Source organism: Cervus canadensis, chromosome 11 (genome assembly GCF_019320065.1).
Source record: "Cervus canadensis isolate Bull #8, Minnesota chromosome 11, ASM1932006v1, whole genome shotgun sequence".
Taxonomy (NCBI): domain Eukaryota; kingdom Metazoa; phylum Chordata; class Mammalia; order Artiodactyla; family Cervidae; genus Cervus; species Cervus canadensis.
The window spans coordinates 56,821,963-56,838,431 of NC_057396.1; the positions used below are offsets into that span (position 1 = coordinate 56,821,963).

The 16,469-nt window shown below is 37.6% G+C and overlaps 1 protein-coding gene across 1 annotated transcript in view; it reads right to left on the minus strand.

Moving 5' to 3' along the window:
• The window catches only part of DCDC1 (doublecortin domain containing 1), a 449,122-nt gene that overhangs the window by 370,488 nt on the left and 62,165 nt on the right, over nucleotides 1-16,469 (minus strand). Inside the window, exon 6 of the mRNA XM_043481537.1 lies at nucleotides 8,837-9,042. Within this exon, the coding sequence (XP_043337472.1) occupies nucleotides 8,837-9,042 (206 nt within the window). The remainder of the gene's footprint in view (nucleotides 1-8,836; nucleotides 9,043-16,469) is intronic.

Sequence of the window (16,469 nt, forward strand, 5' to 3'; positions counted from 1 at the left end):
ACGTCAAGGCTGTATATTGTCACCCTGCTTATTTAACTTATATGCAGAGTACATCATGAGAAATGCTGGGCTGGATGAAGCACAAGCTGGAATCAAGATTGCTGGGAGAAATATCAATAACCTCAGATATGCAGATGACACCACCTTTATGGAAGAAAGCAAAGAAGGACTAAAAAGCCTTTTGATGAAAGTGAAAGAGGAGAGTGAAAAAGCTGGCTTAAAGCTCAACATTCAGAAAACTAAGATCATGGCATCTGGTCCCATCATTTCATGGCAAACAGATGGGGAAACAATGGAAACAATGACAGATTTTATTTTGGGGGACCCCCCAAATCACTGCAGATGGTGACTGAAGCCATGAAACTAAAAGATGGTTGCTCCTTGGAAGAAAAGTTATGATCAACCTAGACAGCATATTAAAAAGCTTTTAATATGTTACTTTTTAATTGTTACTTTGCTAACAAAAGTCCCTAGTCTAGTCAAAGCTATGGTTTTTCCAATAGTCATGAATGGATGTGAGAGTTGGACCATAAAGAAAGCTGAGCGCCGAAGAATTGATGCTTTTGAACTGTGGTGTTGGAGAAGACTCTCAAGAGTCCCTTGGACTGCAAGGAGATCCAACCAGTCCATCCTAAAAGAAATCAGTCTTGAATATTCACTGGAAGGATTGATGCTAAAGTTGAAACTGCAATACTTTAGCTAACTGATGAAGAACTGACTCATTTGAAAAGACCCTGATGCTGGGAAAGATTGAAGGCGGTAGGATAAGGATATGAAAGAGGATGTGATGGTTGGATGGCATCACCGACTCAATGGATATGAGTATGAGTAAGTTTCAGGAGTCGGTGATGTACAGCAAAGCCTGGCATGTTGCAGACCATGGGGTTGCACAGAGTCAGACACGACTGAGCAACTGAACTGACTGATTCTAACATGTGCGCAGTGATAACTCACTGTGGATTTAATTAGCATTTCTTTGATAATTAATAACATTGAGCATCTTTTCATGTGCTATAATTTATTTCTAGGTCCCTTTTAGTAGCGTTCAAATCTTTTGATCTTTTCTATTGAGCTGTTTGCCTTCTTACTATTAGCAGAGATTTATACACACACACACACACACACATATACACACTGAGTGCACACTGTTTGTCAGATGTGTGTTTTCTGAATATTTTCTCTCCAGTCTGTGGCTAGATTTTTCACTTCTGCTGTTGTTTTTAGAAGGGCAGAAGGTTTAAAATTTTGGGTAAAGTAGATTTAATAATTTTTGTTTCATTTTGTTTTAGTTCAGAGTTTTAGCCTAGCTAAGAAATCTTTGCCTACCTCAAGGCTGTAAAAAAGAAAAAATGTCTCTTCTGGGAGTTTTTAGTTTTACTCTTTGATGAAGTATGGATTGGAGTAATTTCTTATCATACAAACAGCTAATTTTCAGCAACATTTGTCAAAAAAAAAAAAGACTGCCTTTTCCTCACTGAATTATCAAGATTAATTTGCTATTATATGTGTGGGTCAATTTCTGAAATTTCTACTTTCTTTCATTGCCCTTTATATGTATCCCAATGCCAACTGCATTCTGTCTTGATTATTTTAGCTTTATAATAAATGTTGAAATCAGGTAGTGCAAGACTTCTAAATTTGACCTTCCAACTCTTCTGCATTTCCTAAGCTTTTATTGATCTTTTTGGATCCACGATTAACTTTTCTGGTCTCTTCATGAACTCCCTACAAGTTCAATAAACTTCCTTCCCTCCGACTGATCAAAATAGAAATGTCTCACTAGCCTGCATGTACTGCCATAGCTGTTTCCTTTTTACATCGCCATTCGTTTTTCTTTTTTTTTTTTTAACATCTCCATTCGTTTTTCTTTTTTTTTTTTTTTTACACCGCCATTCGTTTTTCTTTCCCTGGTAGATGCTTGTGCCAGGCCTTGTGAGTTACTTTGTCCATGAGTGACTTAGTGCTCAGCCAAGACACAAGGGGGACCCTGGGCAAAATTTGGGAACTTTTCTCTAAATATGTCCTTCATCTGTGGCATTTCATGATAGATTCCAACCATTTCAGCCTCCCAGAACTTCGATGTCTTGTGGAGACCATTGTGCTTTTCTTGGATTCTCTCTCCCTAGACCAAGTCCAAAAATTGCCTCTAGGGATAAAGATAAGGTAAATTGTAAGACACCTTTCGATTTTTCCTATTCTCCCAGGCATGATAGTCTGGTGCTTTCAGTTGTCTAATGTTTAAACATAGCTGTCTTGTATATTTTGTGCAGTTTTCAGTTATTTAAAATGGGATGGCTTGTCTGATACTAGCTTTTCTGTTATGACTGGAAACAGATGTCTCAAATGTTGTTAATGGTTATGTTAACTCATTTTCCTAGGCAGCACTAGAGGTAAAGAACCCACCCGCCAATGCAGGAGACATAAGCGACAAGGGCTCAATCCCCGGGCCAGAAAGATCCCCTGGAGGCGGGTTTGGCAACCCACTCCAGTATTCCTGCCTGGAGAATCCCACGGACAGAGGAGCCTGGAGGGCTCTAGTCCATTGGGTCGCAGAGTCGGACATGACTGAAGCGAATTAGCACACAGCTCATTTTTAGGTGAGAACACACAGGAATTAAAATGTGACAAACAGTATATTTGTGGCAGTTTCACATAACAACAACAAAAAAAGTTCTTCAAGTCCAAAAATGGATTCTAGTCCTAGCTATCCCAGTTAATCCACTTTGGTTATGGCAATTAACTTACCTAAGTCATCATTTTCTAAGTCTGCAATTTTTCTAATAGTCCATAAAATTATATTATTTCATAAAACTCTGTAATTGTAGTGTCCAGAAATTAAGCTTCAACAAAGATACTTTAATGATAAGATATATATGAAAAACTAATTTAATAAACGCTTCAATTTAACCATTATTGTTATATGTTCTTAGAAATTTAAATGTATCAAGATAAAAAATGTAAGTATAGAAACCATGACAATTTTAATAAAAAACAAAAATAAATTTATCTTTTCAGATATAATATCTTGTTTATGTTTTAGCTGTTTAGGGGAGTTAAAGCATAAAGTTAAAGACTGCCCTTAATTACCATCTGTAACATAAATAAATCTTTATACTGAAAGTTCTCATTTGTTTTTATTTTAGCTAAGGAAATCCACCTCCCTCCTTATGATTTCATGCAAAAAAAAAAAAAATTCTGGCTGCCAAGTAATCACTTTTAATATTCTGAAATAATATATTAATTGTATAACCCTAAAATTCATACTACATAAATAGAAGACAACTGGCAGTCCATGGCCTCTTGAGAATAAACTGTATTATCAATTTCTATATTTTTTAAAAAATCTGCTTTCATATTTTTTAATCTGATGTTAAACCCTGGTATGAATAATAGACTAGTTTTTAAAGCAATAATAGTATCAATAGGCTTTTGCTCATAGATCATAAAAAGCTCTTTAAAGAACTTCCAACATAAATAATTATGCATGACCTCCCCTGTCGGAATCCATGTTGAACATCCTTAATCAAATTTTGTTACTCCAGGTGCTACCTTTTGAATCTCTTAAAATGTTCTCTAAATTCTTTAATTCACACTGTGTGGAAAATCTCTGCTGTTATAGCTACTGATTTGTGTGTGAACATTCCACAGTCATGCTGTGGAATTTTGTATGTTGTATTTTTTTTTTAACTAAATTGGGCCTTTCCTATTTTTCTTTAATTGAAGTATACTTGGTTTACAATATTGTATCAGTTCCAGGTATGTAGAAAAATGATTCAGTTACATATATATTTTCAGATTATTTTCCATTATAGGTTATTATAAGATACTAAGTACAGTTCCCTGTGCTATATAGTAAATCCTTGCTGTTTACCTGTTTTTTGTATATTTGTTTGTATCTGTTAATCCCCTACTCCTAATTTATTCCTCCCAATCTCCCTTTCCTCTTTAGTAATCATAGTTTGTTTTCTACATCTGTGAACCTGTTTCTGTTTGTATACAGATTCATTTGTGTTATTTTTTAGATTCCACATATAAGTGATACCATATGTAATAAAACTTATCTTCCTCTGATTTCACTTATTATGATATTATCTAGGTCCATCTATGTCACTGCAAATGGCAATATTTCATTCTTTTCATGGCTGAGTAATATTCCCTTGTGTAAATATACCACATCTTCTTAAGCCAAATCTGGTGATGGGCACTTGAGTTGTTTCCATATCTTGGCTGCTGTAAGTAGTGCTGATAGGTATGCTGAGGTGTATGTATCTTTTCAAATTAAGAATTTTTGTCTTTTCTGGATATATGCCCAGGAACGGGATTGTTAGATAATATGGTAGCTCTATTTCTAGTTTTTAAACAAACATCCATACTGTTTTCCGTAATGTTTGCATCAATTTATATTTCAAATGGACCTCTCTTTTTAAAAAGTATTTTATTTATTATTTTTATTATTTGGCTGTACCAAATCTTAGTTGCAGCATGCAGGATCTTTCGCTATGGTACTTACACCCTTAGTTGCAGCACGTGGGATCTAGTTCCTGACCAGGGATCGAACCCACACCCTCTGCATTGAGAGTGAGGATTCTTAGCCACTGGATCAACAGGAAAGTCCCAAGGTTCTTTCTTAAACTTCTTAATGTTTTTTTTGTTGTTGCTGTTTATTGAGCTATTTTTCAAACTAACAAATGGTAAATACCGTAGAAGTCTAAATTTTCCTCTGACTTAAAGGCATTTGATAAAGTCTATTATTTATTTATATCCTGACTGTCATATGTGAGTAATTCCCTCATTACTTACGTGATCTTTCAGTAGTAACAGGGAAAAATCACTGCAATGAAATATGTTTACATACAAATATTAAGGGAATATTTACTTTTTTCTAAGTCAGACTTACTATACATATACTACTCCCATCTTGCTAACTTGTTGACATTTTCCTTTTCATGATTTCTGAACTCCTTGTACTAGTTCTCATAGCAACTAGTGACCTAATTTCCCATAAACTGTTTTCTGTCACACAACTTATCTTTCTCTTATACCACATGAGAAATGGAAATACAGAACAAACAGAAGACTGTGAAAATTTCCATCAATTTGTAAGTTTGAGGTTTTATAACACCAGAGAACAAGAGTTCTTAAATTTTAGTGGGACTAGGCAACATCTGAAGACATTTGTTGAAATTCAGATTCCCAAGCTCAAGAGATTCTTAATAGGCTTGGAGTGGGGCCCAGAAGTCTGAATTTGTAACATACAGACCAGAGGATTCTGGTGGACTTTCTCAGAAAGTCACTAGCATTATGTGCACAATAGAGTAAAGTAAGATAGAGTCGGGACTAGGAGAGAGGCATCCAAGAAAGGAGACAGAAAAAGATAATCTCCAGGTTGATGGTGAAGGGACCAGGGTGGTTATAGGGAATAACCAGGTCAAACTGGAGTCAGATAACATGGGTTTTTTTCCATTCTTTCATTCATTTCATTATCTTTTTCATCATTTCCACCACTGTAATCTCATGCCATTAGTGATAGTACACAGAAAGCTAGCAAAAAACAAATAAATAAAATATAATTATTAACTGCTGAGAAAAAAATAAAGATGTCTCATAAAGGAAATGCTATCCAGCTGGCTCAGTAATAAAGAATCCACTTGCTAAATGCAGGAGACATGGATTCAATCCCTGGGTCAGGAAGATCCCCTGGAGGGGGAAATGGCAACCCACTCCAGTATTCTTGCCAGGACAATCCCATGGACAGAGAAGCCTGGTGGGCTATAGTCCATAGGGTCGTAAAGAGTTAGACATGACTGATCACGTGTCCCACATAATACAATAATTCACACAGCTTAATACTACTTCTCTGACAAAGATTCCAGGAGGTAACTGAGGGAAAATAAAACTTATCTACCACAATGCTGACCTCAAAAAGCTATATATCTAAGCAGTTTTCATTTTCCATTTACTTTGCACTTGTGTCCACAAATTTTTCCTAATATCTTTTTCAACACATGGATAATGTTTAGCCAATGCCCATAGTAGTGGGTGCTGTGTGATTACTACAATCATACGAAGTAATTCTAAAACCACCTGATTCCAATTTCAAGGAGAAGGCCCATCATTCTGATATTCTAGACTATAGAGAAGAATGGTATCACTTTTGCCCTCATTGAAACTTCTTAGTTAACCTTTTAACCTTCATTTTGATTATGTATCTATTACTGAAATACAGTTATTTCTCCTTGATTCCATTCTGAGTATCAGAGAGGACTTTTAAGCTCCAACTACCTTATCACCCATCTTATATAATTCCCTCCTTATTTCACTGCAGTAACCTTCACCATATTAGAGTCCTTTACTTTTTACTTCAGTTTTATATTACTTAGCAATAATCTAAAAATAGCCATTAGTCCCTGATATTCCTAATATTTTATCATAAAAAAAAGTAATTTACATTTTTCCTATGACTATACCACCTTTTTAGTCCTACTGTTGATCTGGTATTTAATTGATAAATGGGCATTGCCCTGTGATTATCAACAAAGCTTTCAAAATTTAAACTTTATTCAAAAAAAAATTAGCTAGCCTTATTTTCCCCTCCAAAGAGCTCTATCAACACCCAACACCAGTATTTAACTGACTTCTCTCTTTTACTGAATTCTTAAAAGCAATATTGAGACAAATGTTTACAAATACATTTAAATCTGAATCATGGTCTGACTTTTATAAAAATTGTGAAAGTTCTCTAAATTTTACAAACTGAAGAAAAAAATAAGTAAAAGAAGTCTTTGAACATCCAGTTTTAAATAAATTGACCTCTCAAGTCAAAAAGCAAAATAGCAGTGACATTTTTGTTTTATACTCAACCTTTCATCTAAGAACATGTAATCTGAAAGAGTGACTATTACCCCAATTTTACCACTGAGGCATAGAATTACAGAGATCGAACTGAACTCAAGAGGTTATCTAATCTAGCTTCCATCACCAGGAATGACTACATTTGAACAATCCAAGAGATGTCCGCATTCTCTATTTTTCAAAATCTCCAGGGAAGATGTTACAACTTGCCTTAGCAATTTGCTCTGGTGTGTAACATCCCTTATTTCACTCATAATCCAAATCTGCAGATAAGAAGGAAATCAAATCCAGTTTCCCAGCTCCTTAGTAAATATTCTTACCCAGATGTAGTTATAAAACAACTACAAAAATAAGTAGATGAAGAAATAGATATTTCAATAATAAAAATTTCCAATATCTAGTCAACTATTCACCTGTTTCAAGCAATATTCATTTTGAAAATATTCTGGTATAACAAAATGATTTATAGCTATCTTCATTTCACAATAAATGTTTCCCATTAATAAGAAAAATAAATTCTATTAAATGTGCATTTATGAGTCCTAAAGAGAAAGAGAAGAATGGGCTTCCCTGGTAGCTCAGCTGGTAAAGAATCCGCCTCCAGTGCATAGGACCCCGGTTCAACTCCTGGGTCAGGAAGATCCCCTGGAGAAGGGGTAGGCCACCCACTGCAGCATTCTTGGACTTCCCTGGTGGCTCAGACAGTAAAGAATCCGCCTGCAGTGCAGGAGACACAGGTTTGATTCCTAGGTTGGGAAGGTCCCCTGGAGGACAGCATGGCAACCACTCCAGCACTCTTGCCTGGAGAATCCCCACAGACAGAGGGGCCTGGCAGGAGCTCCAGCCCGTTGGGGTCGCAGAGTCAGAGACAAACAAGCGACTGAGCACAAGCACAGAGAGAATAGCCATCATACAGAGTGAAGTCAGCCAGAAAGATAAGGACCAATACAGGATACTAATGCACATATATGGAATTTAGAAAGATGGTAATGATGACCCTATATGCAGAACAGAAAAAGAGAATAGCAAGATAAGAATTTAATGGGAACTTTCTGGGTGCCAGGCATTGTACTCCACACATACTACCACACTGAACACTAACATCAGTTTTATCAGGTAGGCATATTACTACCACTAGTTTTCAGATAAAGAAATTGAGACTCAAAGTAAGTTATAAAAGGTCTTACAGATAGTGAATGACAAAGCTAGGATTAAAACCTAAATAGTTTGGTTATGTTTCACTGTCTCTCTAATCCATATTTAATACATTTTCATTGCTTTTATTATTATTATTATTATTATCAAGCTACTTTAAGATTCACTGAAAAATCCTTATCTGGATGAAAAGTCTCCCCCTGACCCCCAAATTCCCATTAGTTTCTCTGTATTTTTAATATCAAAGACCCGGGAAGTACAAGAACCTTCTTTTAAAAAATGCATTTATATGACAATACTTTAAAATTTGTTTCTTAAAGTTTGGTGAATTGTCACATGATTTTTCTTAGCCCTATCCAGATTTACTTTTTAAATGCATATGGATACTTTTAAACAGAATCCTTGCTATTTCAGATGTCACTGATTACTCTGAAAAGCAGAGGGGTTTCTAGGTTTTAACTACTCTTCTAAATGAAAAGGAGCAGCTTTGAGCTTTGAAGCTACTTAAACTGACTTCAACCTAAATACCCTGTAAAGTATTATAACCAACTGGAATGTTTCCTCAAGTGTAAACATAACTTTTACCTAAGGAAATGGCTGAGTACGTTGGCCAAATTATTTCCTGAAATGTTGTTGCTTTATTTAAGTAAGTTATGTTGTTAGTGCAATAAACATACTTCTAAACAGCTGAATTTTTGCATTCTATATAATGACTCCTTAATATTTCAGTTTATTAGTTGACAGTGATATACAGAAGGAAAAAACACATTTCAAGAGCCATAAAAACTCTGAAATTTAATTTTTACTTCAATATTTAACACAAGATTACCTTTTTCATTGTTTCCTTTCCCACTGTAATCTCATGCCCATCCTGCCCCGTGCCATTCTTAAAGAGCAGAATTCGGGCTGAGGTCTTCTCAATAAGTTTCTGCATTCTAACAGAAAGAACAGGCTTGGTTTTCCGTCTTTTGACATCAGTAGGAAGCATCAGCCCATTCATTGTCCAAGTTACTTTCTTCATTAACAACAGATGGTCTAGAAGAGATTTTTTTTAAGTCAAGTCAATATTTGGCTTCGAAATTAAAAATGGACACATCACACTTCCCCTCCCCCTATTACCTATATTGAATACACCGGCCACTCTCCATTTAGATGCTGGTTTCCTAAAATGCTACCACCAGCTTCCCACTAACCGTGACATAAGCTGTAGCAAGCTGTCTGCTCTGATAGCCTGCATAAATCATCATTTCTGAAGGGAACAGATGTTCAGGGTATGAAAGAGTAATACCACAATTTAGTCCTAATTAAAATTCACCTTAGCATGCCTCTATCACTGATCACATGCACTGAGCTGAAAGTGTCCATTGAAAGGGTCTAAGATCCTTTGCTTACTATTAAACAACATGGGTCCTGAACTTTTGTGTTCTTTAAGGGTGGGAAAACACCTTTTTCCTCTTCAATATGATTATTAACCATGTTGCTTTAAAGAAGACAACCTCCAAGTAGTAGCCTTATACATGATTCTTCTCTTATGACTAGAATGAAGGTGCCTTCTAGGACATCTTTGGTAAGAGACTGAAACTATTTCACTGAAAATGAAACCCAGTTTTTATTAACAATTTATTTTGACCCATATATTTTCAAAGATGTGTACATGAATATAAGTTTCAAAACTCCCACTAATATTAATGGGAGTGCAACTAAATTACTATGTATGACTTTGGAAATGTAAGGGTAAGAATAGAAGCGCAGTATATTGCATACTAAGTTGCTGTCAGCATTCCTCCCTTTTCAAGAGGTTTCATTTCACAAATAAATAATTTGCACCTGAGTTGTTTATTTGTGCATTCAATTTATTTTAGATTTTATTTTCTGTTCACACAAATTACAAAAATACAATGATTCCTCCCTCATCTGCTTATCTGACCTAGTAAGAGAAACAAAATTTTATTTGCATATAACTGAAAGTAGCTGCATTTATTTATTTACCCAAATTTCCAAATAACTCTTTGCTATTAGCATTTACCTTGAAAGAAGCATGACCTTTTGAACTTAGAAATGGGACTTCATATAAAATCTGCTAGTATTGATATGAAACATGGGCCAGTGTTGTTTTTTTTTTTTAATGTTTAAAGAGAACTTTATTATGACAGTGAGTTTTGACTTGAAAATCATTCCGTGAAGTGGAAGTGAAAGTGGCTCGGACGTGTCTGATTCTTTAAGACCCCCTGGACTATAGCCTTCCAGGCTCCTCTGCCCATGGGATTCTCCAGGCAAGAATAATGGAGTCAGCGGTTTTAAACAACCTTTAGGTCCCAGAATGGCTATATTAAATGTTCACACAACTTTCTCTCTCCCTCTCTCTCTCCCCACCAACATATACAGACTCACACATACATACATGTACACACATACACAGTGAGCAGAAATAAAAGCAAACCTTAGAGAATAAATTAAAACTAGTAGATTATAAATATGATTAAGATTTCAAGAAGAGAAAAAACTTCACAGAAATTAATGACATACTTTATCACTTTGTAATCTTAAATTGGAGAAGAAAATGGCAACCCACTCCAGTATTCTTGCCTGGAGAATCCCAAGGACAGAGGAGCCTGGTGGGCTACAGTCCATGGATGGCGAAGACTTGGACACGACTTAGCAACTAAACAATCTTAAATATATAGGAAATAGAATTAGAAAAATAAGTAGAAGTTAATAAGACCATACATGCCTGAAAGAATTGAAAACAGGTAGTCAAATAAATGTATGTATGCACATATATGTTCATAGTAGAACTATTCACAGCAGTTAAAAGATATAAACCAAATCTCTACCAATGGATAAATGGAAAAATAAATTGTGGTATATATATATGTGTGTGTGTGTGTGTGTATTTTTACATGAAGGAATATTATTCAGCAATAAAAAGAAAAAAATACTGATACATACTACAATGTGGATGATCCACAAATTATTAGGTTAAGTCAAAGAGCATAATGAAAAGATGCTCAACATCACTAATTACAGAGAAATGCAAATCAAAACAACGAGCATCACCTCACAACAGTCAGAATGGCCATCATTAAAAAATCTACAAATAATAAATGCTGGAAAGGGTGTGCAAAAAAAGGAAGCCTCCTATACTATTGGTGGGAATGTAAATTGATAGTAGGGAGAACAGTATGGAGGTTCCTTAGAAAACTTAAAATAGAACTACTATATGACACAACCATCCCATTCCTGGTTATATATCCAGAGAAAACCATAATTCAAAGATACACACGCACCCCAATGTTTATTGCAGCACTATATACAATAGCCAGGACATGGAAGCAACCTAGACGTCCACCAAGGGAGGAATGGATAAAGAAGAAGTACTATGCATATACAAGGGAATACTTTTGTTGTTGTTGTTTAGTTGCTAAATCGTATCCAACTCTGTGCCCATGAACTGCAGCATGTGAGGTTTCCCTTTTCTTCACGATCTCCCACGGTTTGCACGGTTTGCTCAAACACTATCCACTGAGTCGGTGAGAACTATCTAACCATCTCATTCTCGGCCACCCTCTTCTCCTGCCCCCATCTTGTCCAGCATCGGGGTCTTTTCTACTGAGTCGGCTCTTTGCTTCAGGTGGCCAAAGTATTGGAGTTTCAGCTTCAGCATCAATCCTTCCAATGAATACTCAGGGTTGATTTCCTTGTAAGACTGACCAGTTTGATCTTCTTGCAGTCCAAGGGACTCTCAAGAGTCTTCTCCAGCACCACAATTCAAAAGCATCAATTCTTCAGCACTTGGCCTTCTTTATGGTCCAATTCTCACATCTGTACATGACTACTGGAGAAACCATAGCTTTGACAATATGGACCTCTGTTGGCAGTCAAGTCTCTGCTTAGTAATACCCTGACTAGGTTTGTCATATCTTTTCTTCCAAGGAGCAAGCATCTTTTAATTTCATGGCTGCAGTCACCATCTGCACTCATTTTGGAGCCCAAGAAAATAAAATTTGTAACTGCTTGAACTTTTTCAACTTCTATTTGCCATGAAGTGATGAGACCAGATGCCATGATCTTAGTTTTTTGAATGCTGAGCTTTAAGCCAGCTTTTTCCCTTTGCTCTTTCACTTTCATCAGAAGACTGTTCAGTTCCTCTTCACTTTCTGACTTTAGGGTGGTATCATCTGCATATTTGAGGCTGTTGATATTTCTCCAGGCAACCTTAATTCCAGCTTGTGATTCATCCCAGCCCAGCATTTTGAATAATGTACTCTGCATACAAGTTAAATGAGCAGAGTGACCAAATACATCCTTGACATACTCCTTTCCCAAATTGGAACCAGTCTATCATTCCATGTCCAGTTCTGTTGTTTCTTGACCTGCATACAGGTTTCTCAGGAAACAGGTAAGGTGGTCTGGTATTCCCATCTCTAAGAATTTTCCACAGTTTGTTGTGATCCACACAGTCAAAGGCTTTAGTATAGTCAATGAAGCAGATGTTTTTCTGAAATTCTCTGGCGTTTTCCGTGATCCAAGGAATGTTGGTAATTTGATCTCTGGCTCCTCTGCCTTTTCTAGGTCCAGTTTGGACGTCTGGAAGTTCTCAACTCATGTATTGTTGAAGCCTAGCTTGAAGGATTTTGAGCATTACCTTGCAAGCATGTGAACTGAGCACAGATGTACAATAGTTTGAACTCACATTGCCCTTCTTTGGGATTGGGATGAAAACTGACCTTTTTCAGTCCTGTGGCTACTGCTAAGTTTTCCAAATTTGCTAACATATTGAGTGCAGCACTTTAACAACATCATCTATTAGGACTTGAAATAGCTCAACTGGAATTCCACGACCTCCACTAGCCTTGCTCATCATAATGTTTCCTAAGGTCCACTTGGCTTTACACTTCAAGATGTCTGGCTCTAGGTGAGTGACCATCCATCATTGTTATTTGAGTCATTAATACCTATTTTTATACAGTCCTTCTTTGTATTCTTGCCACCTCTTCTTAATCTCTTTTGCTTCTGTTAAGTCCTTACCATTTCTGTCCTTTATCTTGCCCATCCTCACATGAAATATTCCCTTGATATCTCTAATTTTCTTGAAGAGAAATCTAGTCTTTCCCATTCTATTACTTTCTCTATTTCTTTGCATCGTTCACTTAAGAAGGTCTTCTTATCTCTTCTTGCTATTCTCGTGCATTCATTTGGGTATATCTTTCCCTTTCTCCCTTGCCTTTTGCTTTTCTTCTTTTTTCAGCTATTTGTAAAGCCTTCTCAGATAACCACTTTGCCCTCTGGCATTTCATTTTCTTTGGGAAGATTTTGGTCACTGCCTCCTTCACCATGTTATGAACCTCTGTCCATAGTTCTTCAAGCACTCTGTTCACCAGATCTAATCCCTTGAATCTCAGCCATAGAAAATGAAATTGTGCCATTTGCAGAGATGTGGATGGACCTAGAGACTGTCATACAAAGTGAAGGAAGTCAAAAAGAGAAAAACAAATATAGCATATTAACACACATATGTGAAATATAGAAAAATGGTACAGATGAGCTTATTTGCAAAGCATAAATAGACACACAGACGTAGAGAACCTATGGCTATAAAAGGGGGAAGGAGAAGTGGAATGGAGTAGGAGACTGGGATTGGCATTCATACAATACTACGTATAAAACAGGTAACTAATGAGAACCGGTTGTGTAGTACAGGGAACCCTACTCAGTGCTCTGTGGTGATCTAAATGGGAAGGATCATCAGAAAAGAGGGGATATATGTACACAGATAGCTGATTCACTTTGCTGTATGGCAGAAACTAACACAACACTGTAAAGCGACTATACTCCAATAAAATCTTTTTAATTAAAGAAAAAGAAATGAAAGTCAAAAATAAATAATAAAAATGAAAAAAGGATATATACCATATAATTCTATTTATAAGAACTATCCAGAATAGGTAACTCCAGAGAAACAGAATTCAAACAGATGTGTGCCAGGGGCTAGAAGAGGAGATAGTAGGGAGAAACAAATGGATAAGGGGTTTTACTTTGGAATGATGGGAATGCTTTGGAACTAGACAGTGTGGTTGCACAATACTGAAAATGTACTAAATGTCACTGATTGTTCACTTTAAATGATTCATTTTATGTTATGTGAATTTCATCAAAACAAAGAAAGAAAGGAGAAGGAAAGTGAGAAGGAGGGGAGGCAGAGGAGGAGGAAGAAGGAAACTACCAATGGCCAGTTACCTCTCTGAAAATAAAAAGCTTCTCTCACTGGGGAAAAAAATAAAATAAATTCCTGTACTTTGATAGGAGTGTACCCACAATGTGGAGACCCTCCAGATGTTTAAAGGATATAAACCTTTAAACTAGGTTTGACTCTCAGCTCTGTTACTTAGGAGCCCCAGATGAGTTCCATGTCCTTGCATCTCTTGATTTCTCATCTACAAAGTATGTGGTGGGCACCACTCCACCACCTGATGAGGATCAAACATCTTACAAGGAGAAGTACCTAACACACTGAAATCACCCCACAAATGTTGGCTTCTCTTCCCTGCGTCCCTGAAACCCCATGCTTAGGATGTAGCTTTGGAATATACTGGGCCATCAGAGTCCAACCAGGAAAACAGAATCCACTCAGAGTACTTGAGAAGAGGGACAGAATGCAGGGAATTGGTTGTGTAAGTGATGGGAAAGACTGCAAAGCAACAAAAGGACAGTGACACAACCAAGAGATTAGTAATAGCAAGAAACCATTCTCACCAAGGCCAGATGGAGGAGGGGTGACAAGTACTGGATTTAGAGAGTCTTCCCAACAAACCATTTCTCTCTTCGATTCTTTCAACCAGAACAGGATTTCGGGGAGGCAAGTGAAGGGCCAAAGATGCAAAATTTAAGGAAGCATGCTTAGGGTGGGGCAAGCACATAACCCCCAAAGTGAGGGCCCCCTTAAAGCTTGTCCTGTAGGTGCTGCATTAGTCTCTCCCAGACCCCAGCCCTGGTTTTGACTATCTGTCCTATGTGCAGAACTCCTGAAATTCCATTCAAAATACTGCTATTAGCTAGAAACTCTTATATGACTTATGGATTTTAACTCATCTAGTCCTCTCAATGACTTTATAGAAGGACTTAGTACCATTATAATATCATTATCCTCATTTACAAGTGAGAAAATTGAGGTATTGAGAAATTAAATAACTTGCCCAATATCTTGCAGCTTGTAGGTGGTTGTGCTAGAATATTAATCCAGTTCTAGAAACTATACCCCAAATCATTACACAGTTCTGTCTCTATCATGCATTTTCCACAATGTCCTCAAGATCAAAATGTCTGAAAAAAAAGTTTTACATCCTTTTGTACAAGTTGATGCACCCTTTACATCTCTTATTTCTGTCAATGTTTCCACTGTTTTCACAGCTTTTCATTATCTCAGGGAGATACTGAACCCTTGTCTCTTCTTCATTTCTCTGAAGCAAACGCTTATTCATTCAATGATATATATTGGGTGTCCACTTCTCAAGGCATCAAGCGACAGCTGTGAATAGGACAGAAGAGTTTGTACAGATCACAGCCTCTTGGCAAGAGACAACAGTGGATGGCCTTTCTGAAGAGGGAACATCTGAGTGGAGAAGCCTCAATGATGAGAAGTTAGTGATGAAAGTCTCAGGGAAGGAGCATTCCAGGCAGAGAGAAAATCAAGCACTAACTCTCGGAGGTGAGAATGAACTGGGTGTGTTTGAGAAAGAACAATAAAGAAGTTTGGACAAGGAGAGAATGTGTATGGATAAAGCCAAAAAGATAGAAAGGGGCAGATGGTGTTGGCCAGGATAAGGGGTTTGGCTTTCATTCTGGATGTGATGGGGAGCCACTGGAAGGTCCTCAGTGGAGCCCCTTATGAAGAGCAGACTGGGACAGAGGGTAGGAGACACTGGTGGTTCCCCCGGATCCCTCTTAATCAGCCTAGTGTCCCCAAACTCCACCTGTGAGTCCTGGCCATCAACACCTCACAGCTGACCCTTCTGCTGGGACCTGCCATTGGCTGGAAGGAACCAGCCACCTGGCCTGGAAATGCCTGTGAGGTGATAAGCTCTTCCCTCCTACTCAGGGGACAGTCCACAGCCAGGAACTGAGGAGACACAGCACACAGTCCCCTTGCTCCAGGGAGGGGCAGCTCGGAGCGCGCGTCCCACTCCACGCTGGGGCTGGACTTCAGCAGCACACAGCGCCGGCTGAGCTCCTGCCTCTTCTCTCCGCCACCTCCCTCACTCCTTCACAGGTCTCACCCGCCGGCACTCCCTCCCTGAGTCCCTTGTACAAAACTCCCCATCTCAGGCTCTGCCTCTAGGGCACCTGACCTCAGACTGAGTCAAAGGCAGGAAACCTAACTTTCAGCTGTCATTTCTTCTCAATAACTCTTAAACTCTTCCTTTCCAGTCCCAGCTAGACCCACTTGCCCACTTCTCTCTCAGCCT